The sequence below is a fragment of the Pollachius pollachius genome, assembly GCF_949987615.1.
Source record: "Pollachius pollachius genome assembly, chromosome: 5".
NCBI classification, from domain to species: Eukaryota; Metazoa; Chordata; class Actinopteri; order Gadiformes; family Gadidae; genus Pollachius; species Pollachius pollachius.
The window spans coordinates 17,451,926-17,467,992 of NC_136938.1; the positions used below are offsets into that span (position 1 = coordinate 17,451,926).

Here is a 16,067-nt window from a genome sequence, read left to right on the forward strand (position 1 = left end):
TGTTTCCTACTGGTCATGGCCTTCTTACAGTAATACTTGTGTATTAATGGGAAGCTGGCACTCTTTGCTCCGCAGCCTCATGTGCATTTATCTGCTTTTTTCCATAGTAAAAAAGTATATGTGTGTGGTGGTCGAAGAAAGGCCCTAACTATATATATATATATTAAAAAATAGTCAATGGGCTTTCTGTTTACCTGACTCTGTTTTCCGGCGCGTTCGTGACGTAGAGGTTAAACACAACAGGAAGACACTCGCCTATTTTAGAGCGATTTCCCGCGTTTTAATAAAACTCATATACGCGATAAATTAGTCGTAAAAATGAAATACGAATCAATTGACTGAGTTATGGCAATTTACGATTTTGGCTTCGATTAGCTAGGTTTCGTAAGTTATTAACCCTGCATAGGGTTGATTTGATTTTAAGGAGTAAGATATGCAGACAAACGGAACCATAATGTATGGGAAGTGTGTTTCATTCCGGCCCAATTTGATAAATGCACTGTTTTAGGAGCCATCAGTAAACAGGCAAATTCGCGTTATGTCTTGGGTGCTGTGTTTTTCGCCTCTTAATGTTCATAGCTCGCAAAACACGCGCGTGATCCTATATCATGGATGTTAATTAGATGTAGGTTTTGAATGTGAGTTTGCATTGTTGTAATATTCCGTAATCGACTTTCCCTCCCTGGGGTCGATTAGCATGTTATAGTCGAGTTCTAGACGAGGCATCATATTGTTGTAATACTCACTCAACATATTGTTATCAAATATAATTCTGCAAATTGCACATTCGAACAAAGTTCAAAAGGAATACATACAAATAACTGGCTGCAGGCTTATATTACATTGATGAATTTAGGCCTACACGATGGCTTCCGCAGAACCTGCGAACGATACATCTCAGAACGAGCTCCTAAATCTCTACGATGACATGAACGAACATTTTGAGGTTAGTTTACAGACGACATGTTGACATTTTGGCAAAGAGTAATCCATAGTATGAGTATGTATTATATAAAATAGATTGATTATTTTGAATACATAGTGTGTGTATAACATGGTAATATGTTTTACATACTGTACTATAATGAAATGCATGTAAACACATCCGACCCTAGATTCCCGTTCTCCGATTTGAGCATCACCACTGGATAACTGTTGATACTTTCTTCATTCTAGGGGAACGACTTTGACAAAACAACAGAGGCAAGTGAACTTTATGACGCTGTTCTGACTGGTTTAGTCAATCAAGACAAGTCGGTGGTGCCTAATCAAATGCAAAAACGTCCAGCAATAAATACCCCACATGAAGTGGGGAGAAAACTACCATCAATAGACAGAGGAGAACCATCCACAAGCAAACATTCCTTATATGTTGGAAATTTCTCCTGGGTGAGTGACATGAGAAGTTTTTTGTTGAGTATTCATGGTTACAAAATTATGCATACGGTTCAGGATTATGGTTGTAAGGTGGACACGTGCAAAACACAGTGCAAAGTCATGTTAATTCTTATATTCTGCTTCTTCCAGTGGATATCTGACAAAGATCTTATGCACATGGCACAATCTTTGGGAGTGATGGACATAATAGAGATAAAATTTGCAGAGAACAAAATCAACGGACAGTCAAGAGGGTAAGGTTTGAGGTGCTTTCGCCATTTGTTTGAGAGATGAAAACCACCCTCTACGATTTGCGCCAAATCCCCCATGCAATTGCTTCAGATGCTCTAAGACTAACCAGTTCACACTGCTGTTATTTTCTCTCCAATGTTCTAAAACCATGTAGTGGTGTTGCAAATCTTTGATCTGATCTGGGTTTTTGAAGGTCTGAAGCACATACTTTATTGATTTTACTCTGTATACAGGTATGCCGAAGTGGTGGTGGCCTCGGAGGGATCATTGAGGACGTTACTGGATAAAGTACCACAATGTAAAATAAGTGGGGAGAATCTGAGCTGTCGCTCAGCAACATACCAAAACCTTGCCTTTTTTGAGACGCTGGCAAACAAGCGTAAGGATTTTACATCACATTACAAATATATAATAATTTATATATAATATAAAACTATAATATCATTTGTTTGTTATTCAATTCAGGATGTCTTTATAATTATTGTTCTGTGTCCTCTATAGGTATGCCGATGCGTGTTAAGGATCCCAAAGAATTGGACTCGCCACCGCCCAACTCTGCAAACCTCAACCCTCCCCCAATGCCATTGATTTATCCCCTTATACCCCCTCCAAACTACCCTCCTTCAAACCCATTCCTCAATCATCCACCACCGCAACCCTTGCACATTCCTTTAAATATTCCCCAACCTATGGTCCCTCCTTTCCCCCCGCCACCTTTTCATTATGGTCAGCCACCCCCAAGTCTTCATATAAATCCAGCCTTCTTGCCACCACAAAACAGTAGTGCTTACCAGCCCAAAAAGTAAGATAATTTTGTGGTGTACAAAAATAAATGTTGTTATAGTTTTGCAGCCATCCACAAACCCGCATGTTGTATATAAATGTGTAACTGGGCTGATTCTTACTTGATTTCAGGAACTCTACTCAAAAATCTGATGATGATTTTGAAGAGCTAATGAACAGAAATAGGACCATAACCAGTACAGCCATCAGCAAGGCTGTGTCAGATGCAACAACAGGTAAATGTATATCTCAAACGGTGAACTTAACACGGAACACATTGATATCACAAAGTAGACATGATCCGTTTACTTACAAACAGTTCTAAAAGGCATTAACTAATTTATACAAACTGTCTGCCCTTCTCACAGGGGACATGCACATGGCAACCGAGACTCTTTTGACTGCTATTGCAGTCATTAAACAATCCAGAGTATATGAAGATGACTGCTGCCAGGCCCTGGTCACATCACTCAAAGACTGTTTAGTATCCATCCGGGGCAACTATGACTCAAGGTTTGAACGCTACTAATGTAATGTCTTAAAGCTTATTTCACCTAACCTTTAACCTGTAGTCAACATTCAATTGTATGATTCTCCTCAGGAGAGACCGGGAGAGGGATCGTGTCAAAGAGCGAGATCGTAACAGAGACCGTGAAAGAGAGGACTCTCATGGAAAGTCCCGCAGGTACAAAGAACGTTCCTGGAGTGGGGGGAGGGACCGGAATCATGAGCGGGACACACGTGAGCGAGACACACGTGAGCGGGACACGCGTGAGCGAGACACGCGTGATAGGAACACTCATGAGCGGGACCCTCGTGAGCGGGACCCCCGGGACCCTCGTGAGCGGGACCCCCGGGACCCTCGTGAGCGGGACCCCCGGGACCCTCGTGAGCGGGACCCTCGTGAGCGGGACCCTCGTGAGCGGGACACTCGTGAACGAGACAGGCATAGGGATCCAAGGGACCGATACCGCTAGAGTGGTAAGCTTGCATTAGCTCTCCGGTGCAACTTGCACTAACTGATACTATATGTATGTACAGCGATCCTGTAGTACTAGCGCAACCGACAGCCTAGGGAATAAGCTGTAATTCAATATTGAAATTCTATATTATTATTTTTATTGCAGTTGTTGTGGCACAGATAATGTTTCTGCACATGTATATCTCATGCATGCTTAAAATTGATCACTAATTTCTCTTGTACATTCATGTTTTTCTGTGAGCTTCAGAATAGGCATTGTATGTGTATTTGATATTGTCACAGTGATTTATGACTCTTAGAGTTTAACATCAGTATCTAAAGTTCTGACAATGAATAGATTGATACTTGAAAAATTCTGAAGTTCATATTTTTAAAAATTATTCATTGAGCCAAACATCTTGGCCACATAACAGTTGTTTTTTAATGTGTGTTCTGCAAGCATACGTTTTTACCGTGTGAACATTATTTTTTATGTATAAATCGCCGGGCATCCTCTGAACATACTGTAGAATACAGTAAGAAAATGACATTTAAAATGCATTGCATTGAAATAGAAGATTTAATTGGGCCTTAAAAGTGCAACTTTAGAATGTAGGTATGGTCTGTTTTGAGAAATTTAAAGTTGTCACATGTGGACACCTGTTGCTTGTTGTCCCTCAACGTTTTGGCAATATTATTGTTGAAAGCTGTACCTTCCCCCTCACCCCCCAGAACTTTCCATTCCCGGACAAGACTTAGTTTCTGCATCAAGCCCAGGGGCTTCTGGGATTATCAAGCAGGGACTGATGGTGAGATCGACAAAATGAACAATTTTAATATCAACACACTCAAAAGCCCTACATGCCTTTTCTTGTCTGTTTACTTTTCATTTTTGGTCATCTGATTTTTGTAAAATGACCAATAGATTTTTAGGCTTTGGCTGAAATTCAGTTTCTTGTACTTACATGTAAATGTTCAATTTCTTTAATATTTTGTATAAAATTTGGGCTGAATACAATTGACCAGAAAATGTTCCTTAACCATGTGTGGTTCTATTCAGTTTATTTGGCGTTCAGGTTATATTTGCTGAAAAATATGTCTGTTGGGCAAAATGTGGTGCTGGTGCAAGGTTATAACTTTAACTGGCAATATGTCAGTCATTGTTTGCCTCATAGGGTTGAAATTGTGCGCACTTCATCTTTGCCCAATGTTCCCTTACCTAACTGAACTTACAGGAGCTTTGTTGGCTGCCACCAGTTTTCAGAAATATTCGCAATGGTTGATCATCATGACCAAAGAGAACTAGTCAAATGTACAGTGGGGCAAAAAAGTATTTAGTCAGCCACCAATTGTGCAAGTTCTCCCACTTAAAAAGACGAGAGAGGCCTGTAATTTTCATCATAGGTAAACCTTAGCTATGAGAGACAAAATGAAAAAAACAAATCCAGAAAATCACTGTGATTTTTTTAAGAATTTATTTGCAAATTATGGTGGGAATAATTATTTGGTCACCTACAAACCAGCAAGATTTCTGGCTGTCACAGACCTGTAACTTCTTCTTTAAGAGGCTCCTCTGTCCTCCACTCGTTTCCTGTATTAATGGCACCTGTTTGAACTCCTTATCAGTATAAAAGACACCTGTCCACAACCTCAAACAGTCACACTCCAAACTCCACTATGGCCAAGACCAAAGAGCTGTCAAAGGACACCAGAAACACAATTGTAGACCTGCACCAGGCTGGGAAGTCTGAATCTGCAATAGGTAAGCAGCTTGGTGTGAAGAAATCAACTGTGGGAGCAATTATTAGGAAATGGAATACATACAAGACCACTGATAATCTCCCTCGATCTGGGGCTCCACGCAAGATCTCACCCTGTGGGGTCAAAATGATCACAAGAACGGTGAAAAAAAATCCCAGAACCACACGGGGGGACCTAGTGAATGACCTCCAGAGAGCTGGGACCAAAGTAACAAGCCTTTGTTACTTTGGTCCATTACCATCACTAACACACTACGCCGCCAGGGACTCAAATCCTGCAGTGCCAGACGTGTCCCCCTGCTAAAGCCAGTGCATGTCCGGGCCCGTTTGAAGTTTGCTAGAGAGCATTTGGATGATCCAGAACAGGATTGGGAGAATGTCATATGGTCAGATGAAACCAAAATATAACTTTTTGGTAAAAACTCAACTCGTAGTGTTTGGAGGAGAAAGAATGCTGAGTTGCATCCAAAGAACACCATACCTACAGTGAAGCATGGGGGTGGAAACATCATGCTTTGGGGCTGTTTTTCTGCCAAGGGACCAGGACGTCTGATCTGTGTGACGGAAAGAATGTATGGGGCCATGTATCGTAATATTTTGAGTGAAAACCTACTTCCATCAGCAAGGGCACTGAAGATGAAACGTGGCTGGGCTTTCAGCATGACAATGACCCCAAACACACCGCCCGGGCAACAAAGGAGTGGCTTCGTAAGAAGCATTTCAAGGTCCTGGAGTGGCCTAGCCAGTCTCCAGATCTCAACCCCATAGAAAATCTTTGGAGGGAGTTGAAAGTCCGTGTTGCCCAGCGAAGGCCCAAAAACATCACCGCTCTAGAGGAGATCTGCATGGAGGAATGGGCCAAAATACCAGCAGCAGTGTGTGAAAACCTTGTAAAGACTTAAAGAAAACGTTTGACCACTGTCATTGCCAACAAAGGGCATGTAACAAAGTATTTAGATGACCTTTTGTTATTGACCAAATACTTATTTTCCACCATAATTTGCAAATAAATTCTTTAAAAATCAGACAGTGATTTTCTAGATTTTTTTTTTTTCATTTTGTCTCTCATAGCTGAGGTATACCTATGATGAAAATTACAGGCCTCTCATCTTTTTAAGTGGAAGAACTTGCACAATTGGTGGCTGACTAAATACTTTTTTGCCCCACTGTATGATGTATCAGCCATTGGGGGAGCTATATATCATAATTGCTACTAATGTGCCTTTAAGAAAAATGATAGGCTAAGTCCAGGATCTTTGTCGAATTGCAAAAGAAAACCTTTTGAAAATCCTCAAGTTTCTTGCCACATTGCATCAGGAGATTCCTGCATCAATCACAACTTCTTAACAATTATGCATCAGGTTCACTGTTCACCTGCCCTTGAGGTCATGGCCTGGTTCAAATGTTTGTGAAGAAGAAATGCCTGAGGTTCAAATGTCAAAAAATCGGACGTGAAAATAATGAATTATTAGGATGATTTGATGATGGAAAGCCATGTCACACTCTCAGACATATTGGAACACTTGTATTAGACTAGCGAGTTACTGACATGAATTCAATAATGTATGTAATGGCTGGTAAAATAAATCTAGGTGAAATAGATAAATACAGCAATGTATAATATCAGTAAATATTCTAAAACCTAATCTCGGCAAACATTCAGAAGTTTTTTTTAAGTTGAAACAATGTCGGTTGAACAACAATTTTTGCGTCTTTTTCTGACCTTATTTAACCAAGAGGTGGATTTTACAGTAATCTACGACCTTACCTGTAGCAATCCGTTTTTTTTGCAGTTGTAAATTTACTTTTTTATTGTCTTCCTATAGTTTCTTCCAGTACCAATCACACTTTCTCTCATACAAAATGCTAGGGTTACTCAATGTTAATTATTTTTTCGTTTTATGAAAAATTGAACCACACAGAACAAATAACAAAAAAACAAAGGAATAGTACAAACTAAAGTAGAGTATTGTCCAAGGTTTATTTTCATGATCATTCAAAATAATATTGAGAAATACTAAAGGTTTGTGAATTTAGATTTATGTATTCCGATTAATAATATATTGGTGTTTGATCAATGGAGCTTTGAAATAAGGTAATATGGCAATAGGTATTTTACATCAGAAGTCATAATGGGTTTTCTTGTTGGCGTTAAACTGCCATTTTGAGAGGAGTCAAGAGAGTTGTAGTACTGTAAATAATAAATCAACGTAAATATACCGTAGCCTAGGCTAACTTAAACAAACTTTTCATTAGTCTTGCATGAGAAACATTTTGGCCGTTTCAAACACAACAATGTCCTCTCATAATGGCAAGATAATATCAAGATTAATTACTAATCAATTACCAAAATAACATTATTATAGCGCAATAAATACCATTCCAATGCTCCTATGCTTTCAAACTGAAGGAGGTCATTGAGACATTGTGATGTAAAAGCTCTAGTTCCGTCAATCAATGGGTACAGAAACTTGGGAATTATTTGGAATACATTACTAGATGTATATATTCAGGATATATACTATGAAGAATTGTTGTGATTTATATATTATTTGTCTGTGTCAGGAGAAAATAGCCTCTTTTAATCTCTTTTCAATAGTTTAAATGTTTTATTTTGTTCTCCTGTTCCTAAGTACAAAGTAAAGTACCTTAATTTCAGTCCATGCTTTGAAATAAAGGACAGTACCGAAATATTATTATAGCATTAGTTCCCTCATGTTTCACTTCTTTGAAGAGTCTTTTGTACTCACATTGTCTGTCCAAATACAAATAATTATATAGTTGCCTTGACATTTAAGCATTCTCCCTTTGCAAGGCACACCTGAAGAAAGATTCAAATGTAACTTTGACTACACCCTGTTTAAATTAAGGTTAATTCCTTAGCCATGTGATCCTCCTGGCCTAGTGGAGGCCATAGACTATAGGGGGGGGGGGGGGGGGGGGGGGGGGGGGGTATTTGTTGAATGTGCAGACCACCACCATCAGCAAGTAATTAAAGATAAATAAATGACAGCCAAGTGTCGACACTCACCATCTGTGCTAACATAGGCAAATTGAAAGCTGGATAAAATAGTTGAAAAAGACTAAAGTGGACCCACAGAGTCTTCTCTGAGCAAGTTCTTTATTTGCTCCCAAGACAGTTTATCGTAAAATAATTAGGTTACAATTGACTTTCTTTCTTTTAACACATCTAAGCAACACATTTATTTCATGGAATACACACTTGTAATTACAGTAAGATCTACTCATGACTTAATGATGGGGCAGTGATAATCACACATTCACACAATCTGCAATTTGTTGCCAGCTTTCCTTCCTGCCCTTGCACGTTTTGCATGGCTTATGTTTTTAAATTGGTAATATTTGTTTAATATTATAGCCTACTTTGCTCATCTTGTCAAAATATGCAGCTCTGGTAGACTTGTCCATATATGCGAATGTTGCCCCTCAGTGCGGTTTTTAGGCTTAGTGTAGCCAACTAACAAAAATATATCTTGGGTATTTGGAACTGTCTTCGTAGTTAGACCTCTGGTCTCGTAGGAACAACTTACAAATATCTAAATTATTTTCGTTTTTACAACTTTTGTGAGTGTCCACCCAGATGCATGCTGGATAGATAAGTCTAGCAGCCTACCTGTGGTGGACAGTTAACTGGAGGGCTTATCTATCCATTTAGCAGGTGGACACTTCCATCCGGGATGTCACCATGGTTGAGGTTAGATAGTCAAACATATTACGTACCTTTACTCTTTTCGCTGACCTCAATTGGAAAATTGCATAAGGTCAAGGAAAGATGTGAAGGATAATTCATAAGGACTTTGGAAAAGACCATGCGGTGCTTATATAATCCACTTGTTATTATGGGACGGGGGATGTTTTGAACGTAGGTCTGGCATATGAAACTAATGTTCCAAAGATGGACCACTAAAAGCGCGTCAGAAATACTTTGCCCGTGTGTTCATACTGTGCTTTTTCATGCTGGCTGTATAAATGCGGACATCCCGGTGAAACTACTTCATGTTGGATTTGAAATAAAAAAAAATGAATAAAGGTTCCCAGTCATAAATTGGAAACGAAATAGTTGTTATGCTGCTCAAGCTCACACTCCTGTCCACTCGTATTTATGGACATAGATCCTAGCTAGGATGATTGTCTCAAAATAGTTCTTGGTCATGTTGATCGTGAACGGATGAATGATCTGTTGCTTTAAATGTTCCTGTTGCAAACAATTGTGTGACGGCATTAACCCCTTTACGCTCGTAAAGGATTGTCCAGTGTACTAATGCTAAAGGGTACGAAAGGAAAGCATTGAAGCACCTTTCCTTAGTATTAACAGAATTCAAACTCTTTTCATGCCTGCCACTTTGGTACTTCCGGATCATTTTAGTTAGGAGCTTCGTAAGCAAAAAAGGCTATCATACCACAGCCATAGTCACAGGGCAGGGCAGATTTCGAAACGACTTGTGATGAGTGTCAATGGACCCCTTTAATAGGGGCCGATTAAAGATGAGGCTTCAGCTCAACGCGTTGTGGAGACTGATGATGATGATGTCCTATGTCCTTTCCAAACCACCCTTCAATGAAATACGTCATAAGAAGAATAAGGAGAAGGAGTCAGGAAATAACAAAATAGTTGTCACATTGAGAATGGTTGCTTACTCCAGTCCACTTATATGTATGGACATAGAGCTTCACGAGTATAATTGTCACTCCTTTTATTTATTTATTTTTACAGTGAACGGCCTAATGTATCTATTGCTGTAAATGTGCCTGCTGCAAGGAATCTCCTTTCCTTTCGTAAAGGATGTTCCCTATGCTAAATAGGAAAGGAACCTTTGAAGCTCTTATTGTGGCTGCCGCTTAGATACTTCTGGGTCATTTCAGTCAGTTAGGAACTCATCTAAGCAAAAATACTATTCGACTGCAGCTTGACTTAAGGGCAAGGCAGATTTTAAAACGTCCTGTGTGATGGCTAGTCACACTCAAAATGCATTTTGCTCAATGTATTGCATCCATATTGCATTTGCTTTTTCTGCCTTGTGGTTCGGTACATTCGAATTGTATAGATACGTACAAAATGATGAAGTTGTTTACGACACATACTACACTTTCTCCTTACTTTGCACAACGTTTTGTAATCAAACCATTAAACAACAACATAAAACGTGAATGCACTTCGAGGTCAGATGCATGGACCTATAAAGAAAGGTCAGATGATGCGCTATCATACATTTACGCGCGCTATCGGAAACTACCTGCACGTTCACAGCAAAAGGCGAAAGCGATTATAGGAGATTTGATCCTTCTGGCTTTCCTCCTCTTCTGTCGCCGTTTCTGACGTATGCGTTCCCGGGATCCAAAATCCAAATACAAGATCTCAGCTCCAATAAATCAAAGTGCCAGCCCATCTGTCGCGGGATCTTGGGTTCACGGCGTCAATAAGCAGAACCAATTCAATGAATGGGCCGCCATATTTGTCTATGTGTCCATTTATGTTATGGGCACATGTTGGGACGTTATCAGTTCGATCGACAATCGTTTTATTTTCCTAGGACTGCGCAACAAGGATAACTAGCCGATCCCAGAGCAGTGTTTTTCAATCGATGTTATTTTTTCCAATAGTTTTTCACTCATGAGAAAACCACACTACTTTGAAATGCAAAAAAAACTAGGATCGCAAAAGGAATAATATCTGTGGTACCTTGTCTTGTATGTGTATGTGCAGTAGGGCTATACGATGGCTAATTCATCTGCCTAAATAATCCTCGAACAATGTGTCGTTCAACGATACAGACAGCTTCGCAATTAACATTTGACACTTATTTGAAAACAATACTACTACCTTTATATTTAAATGTCGAGCCAACATTTATTTTTCTTTAAAGACATTAAGTGTCCGTAAGACTTTAGCCACATGTCGGCCCTTTGCTTATCGAAGGACCAAATCTATGTTTTAAAACAAATCCGAACGTTTGGTTAACAAAAACGTGTACAGAACCAATCCTATGGAAGAAGCATGCTCTGAAGTCACTAAAGATGTATTGCTGCAGACACCGAAATCTCAATTGTCACATGTAGGCGGCGACACAGAGCACCCTTTCTGTAAAAACAACACCATACCTACTCTCTCTTCGGTCTTAAGTGCTGTGGCACATTTGAGTGACCATGGAGTGCGTTTGCCGTCATGTAGTTGAGCGTTAATACGGCACGATTGCTGGATGAAGAAAACTTTTGTCTGGATCAGGTCTGAAGCAAGTGGCGACAGTAGAAACATGGCTGAAGGAGATGTTCTGCACAGCAAAATAAGGCTCCACGATGGCATTGGAAGTGTAAACAGCTCCGAGAGCTTCAGGAACGGTTATGTGAAGAGCTGCGTCACCCCTCTCAAACAGGACCATCAAAGGGGATTTTTGTTCAACGTGTGCAGGTTTTGCAACGAAGACATTCTCAATTCAAAATTGTTTAAAATTTCAGCCCTTTATGTTGGTGCATTTATATTTGTTCTAGTTTCTTTTCTTATTTCTAGGGGTTTACAAAGTGACTCGCTTTGGGATTTGCGGACTTTTTTGTCGGGGTTCTCTCAATCTATCAGTCCTTTATTCAGCATAGGCTGTGCATTCTTCTTTTTAACATTTTATCTGAGAAGGAAAAAGAAAGAAAGTAATACCTGTTGGCTCCTATCACTACCAGCATCATGTTTCCTTGGAGATTTTTTGGTTTTGCGGTTTTTGCAATGGGGAGAGGACCAACACCAGATGCAAATGGTGGGCAGGTTGTTGTTCGTGTTGGGATGTGTAGGTCTACTTACACTGATCCCGACTTTGAAACTCAAACACAGTATTCTTATACTGTTTTTTGCAAGCGTTGTATGGTTGGTTTCGTTCACTAGTTTAACCGGCCTGCCTCCATTATTAAGGCCATTCTTTGCTTGCTTTGCTGGGATATGTGGCTCACTGTTGGGACTCGGGTTTGACCATTATTACCCGTCGAGGGAAGTACCAAATAGGATTTCCAGCGCAGAGGAAAAGGTCCCAGTGATCAGACCGAGGAGGAGGTCCAGTTGCGTTTCATTGGGAGAGACGTCAACCAGCTATTATGGAAGTTGTAAGATGCCCCGCAGACCCTCCTTGCCATGCATATCAAGAGAACAGGTAGGTCCTGCTGCAGGTGCTCTTTGTAAAGTAGAACTAGGCTTGCTACTTGTTCATGCAGAAAACACAAGCACAGAAAATAAACTTAAAAAATAAGAGATTACAACAATTTACCACATTTTATTCTTTGTGGAAACATTTGTGTATTTTGCTGTGAAGTGCCTCTTAAGTTGTCCCAATTGTCAAAAATCTAAATATTTGTGAGTAGGCATTAGTTATTTTTAACCTTGACAATAAACCAACCTCACCTCAATGAATGTTATTTTTTGTTTTATGTCTAAGGGAGTATCAAGTTTTGTTCACTTAGTTTAGTGGTTATTACAAAACATCATACAGCATCATACAAACATATTTATACCATCTTCCGTAACATATTAACATCTTACACATTAAACCATATTACTATGACTTAACTGACCCTGTCACCATGAGTATGCCCCTTGGGTTGCCTTTTGGGTATGAAATGGGCTGTAGAAATACATTTGCCTTGCCTGGTGTGCCAGTTTGCTAATGGTTCAGTTTTTTAGGATTATTCTGTCTCGATTGAGTCGATTTCAAATTTCGACCAAAAAAACATTTTTGGTTGGATTGAATACATTTCATATAATATTTAGATATTACATTACTGTATCGCCATTGAATAAGCCCACATCAAGTGCCTATTCTATTCAAATACTAACAGGCACTTTTCAAATTATCCATTCAATACAATCTTTCACATGAAAGGGGGTTAATACAACCTTTCGCATGGGTTAAGCCTCTAATTGATTGTATTTTGCAATAGAAAAAACTGAGAAATAAGAAATTGCAAGCAAGTAATGTTGAAAATTAAGGAAGATTACTGCCTTGTTTACAATATGTCTTTGTATATACAATTCAGAATTATCAGCTAACTTTGTCGATGTGGACTGAGGGATTGGAGGCCTTTGCCTTTTTAATATGGTTTCCTTAATATTTTAGCTCATTCTTTATCTTGCAGCCTTCAGTAATGGTTATCAAAACAAGTAGTGTATATGCATTGCCTTGATCTTCCAAGTCTTTTTCTGAGGTATTTTTGGATTAATAATTGAGTCGGATTAAGGCATTTTTGCAAACGCAGCCCATCCTGATTTTTTACCCGATGTGCGATGTCACCAAATGGTAAATCGGGTCCTATACGTCAGACTGACTCCTGTCATACTGTGGGAATGGCTGAGCTGTGACGTGCACACTTGGTCAGTTGATTGACAGCCAATTTAAATAATTATTTTAAAATGGAAGTCAGGTGTTGAGTATACATGCAGGGCATGTTGCAGTCATGGTATTTTCGTTTTACACATTTGTTTACATATGTCGTGTGCCTTACTGAACATCCACCCAAAGGCTTTCCCTTGTTCAAATACAAACTCACTGTTATAAAGTCTATCCCCCAAAATGACATGTATGTTTAAATGTTAAACGTTCTCTTACCTATATAGTCAATTTCAAGACAACATCAAGTGATGTTAGAAAATATAGGGCAACATTAAGGGAAAGGCATTGTATGTTTTCCTATGTTTCGGTGTGTGTGTATATGTATGTGTATATATATATATGTGTGTATATATGTATATACATATATCTTTATATATTACAGTGTGTAACAAATGTGTTATTGCAATTGCATATATATATATATCACAAACGTAACAATTTACATGTATACTATCCTCACCAGTATGAATTTGAGAGTGCAGCTATTCCTGAAACATAGGAAATAATACAATATTTAACTGTTGATGTTTCAAATTACACATATGTTGTAATTTGTACAACATATTGCATTGTATATGCAAGCATATTTAGGCCTATATGGCACATAATCTCAATATTAAAAAAGAAGTACCCTTACACAGGCATCATTAATTATCAATGAATCCCCGCCATTAGAAATTCATTTTTTGTTATATTATGATATCTAATACATTTGGCATGTTGCACTCTATAAAGTAGTAAACACTATCACTGCATCCAGTGTTTACCCTTACTCTTAAGACACACACATACACACACACACACACACACACACACACACACACACACACACACACACACACACACACACACACACAGACATTCATACATACACACACTGTACATATGTGTACATTAGTGGGCACAATGTTTAAGCAGTAGGTGAACAGGTATGTATTGCATTGTTTACACTCGTTGTCTGCTGATTCATGATACATGTAACAGACTTACTTTCTGTTTATCTCTATTACATATGGTACACACTTTAAAACATAAAACCTATACTATTTTGGTGCATTTTATATTTGAAAACCAATGAATCCACAACATCTTCAAGAGCTCTTTGGGAACTATATAGACAGAGGTTGCAAGTGCATGCCGTCTGACTTTGTCAATAAAAGAAAAGCAGATGTAGCCTTTACCACTTATTAGGCTATACAGCTATATTTTAGATTGATAAATTATTTAACGGTGTTCACTAATGGATACTGTATGAATGGGTATGAGTGAAATTGGTGAGAAATAAATTAATAATTATTAATAATGGTTGTACTCACCTATGATTGATTCACTGTTGACACCAGTGTGCATCTCACTTGCAAATAGGATTTACTGAGAACAATTTTTAAAATTAAGTATAATGTAAAGCCTATAATCTGCTTTGGTCCATCGCATTAATATCAATATGTAATAGTGTTATACATAAATTATCTAGAAATGTATCTTTTGTTTGACTCACTTTACTACTAAATCATATATACAATGCAATATGATTGAAAAGGAAAGGTTACTATTTCCTGTACATAAGTTGTTGTACAGAGGCTTTCATTGCAACAATATGAAACAGCCTAAATGCACAAGAGACTGTATAAGAAGATGTCCCTGCTGAGGAGAAACTGGCTCAGAGACCCTGTTTTGTGTGGTTCCCACTCGTGACGAAGGGGTCTAGAGGTGGTGGTGGGTGGGTGAGTGCTGGTTGAGATTAGAATGCAGGCAGGGGTAAATAATGCTCTCAACAACCCCCCCGTCCCCATTACAACGGGCTGCAGAGAAAGGCTGGAGAGGGACCCCGGGAGGGGGTTAGAAGTGAAGCCAGCGTTGAAACAGCAGTGTGTCTTTCAGATGTCACGTTCTGTTGCTGTAAAGCCATGTGGAATGATATAACATTGACGTCACAACCCAGTGACGTGCAACCGGGCGACTGCAAAAAGGGAAGGGGGAAAAAAAGCCAAGTTTTACTAATCGCCCAATAGAATATAAAAGAGCCCAGCCACCAGCTGGGATGGGAAAGGAGAGACGCAGAGGGGGTACAGAAGACAGAATGTGCTTTGGTGAAATGCAACAGAACATTGTTTGTGGCTTGAGTCAAAATCTAGAACTCAAATCAATGCAAATATGTTATTTTATTTGGCCTATTCTTATATATATACATATATATATATATAGATATATATAGATATATATAGATATATATAGATATATATAGATATATATATGTATATTTGAATGATATAAATATGTATATTTACATACATATTTATTATGAATAATGTTGTCATATAAATATTTTTCTACTTGCCATAATCCAAGGACATAAATTCAACTTTATTCAAGGTGTATCATTTAGATTTTTACTCTAATTGCCGGGGACTTGCAAAGCATGACTACAACTCCTCTCTGTATATTGTATTGTAGTCATAGTGTTTGTATATTTCTGTGTTCCAGTCACCAATGATTTACTGCCGTTCTCAGTCACTTACCTCCTTATTTAGCGGTGAGAAAATTGGTGCT

The 16,067-nt window shown here is 38.8% G+C and overlaps 2 protein-coding genes across 2 annotated transcripts in view; both read left to right on the plus strand.

Annotated features, from left to right (window-relative positions):
* The first annotated feature begins 551 nt into the window (after nucleotides 1–551).
* Nucleotides 552–7,496, plus strand: LOC307075913 (cleavage and polyadenylation specificity factor subunit 7-like). Its single transcript, XM_079736665.1, has 10 exons — nucleotides 552–638; nucleotides 857–946; nucleotides 1,177–1,389; nucleotides 1,528–1,631; nucleotides 1,863–2,008; nucleotides 2,131–2,431; nucleotides 2,545–2,648; nucleotides 2,781–2,925; nucleotides 3,014–3,393; nucleotides 4,106–7,496. Exons 2-9 carry the CDS (start codon nucleotides 866–868, stop codon nucleotides 3,387–3,389), a joined length of 1,470 nt encoding a protein of 489 aa, XP_079592791.1. The 5' UTR covers nucleotides 552–638; nucleotides 857–865; the 3' UTR covers nucleotides 3,390–3,393; nucleotides 4,106–7,496.
* Nucleotides 7,497–11,288: 3,792 nt separating this feature from the next.
* The window catches only part of pde3b (phosphodiesterase 3B), a 36,623-nt gene continuing 31,844 nt past the window's right edge, over nucleotides 11,289–16,067 (plus strand). Inside the window, exon 1 of the mRNA XM_079736644.1 lies at nucleotides 11,289–12,284. Coding sequence (XP_079592770.1) covers nucleotides 11,352–12,284 — 933 coding nt within the window. The 5' untranslated portion in view covers nucleotides 11,289–11,351. The remainder of the gene's footprint in view (nucleotides 12,285–16,067) is intronic.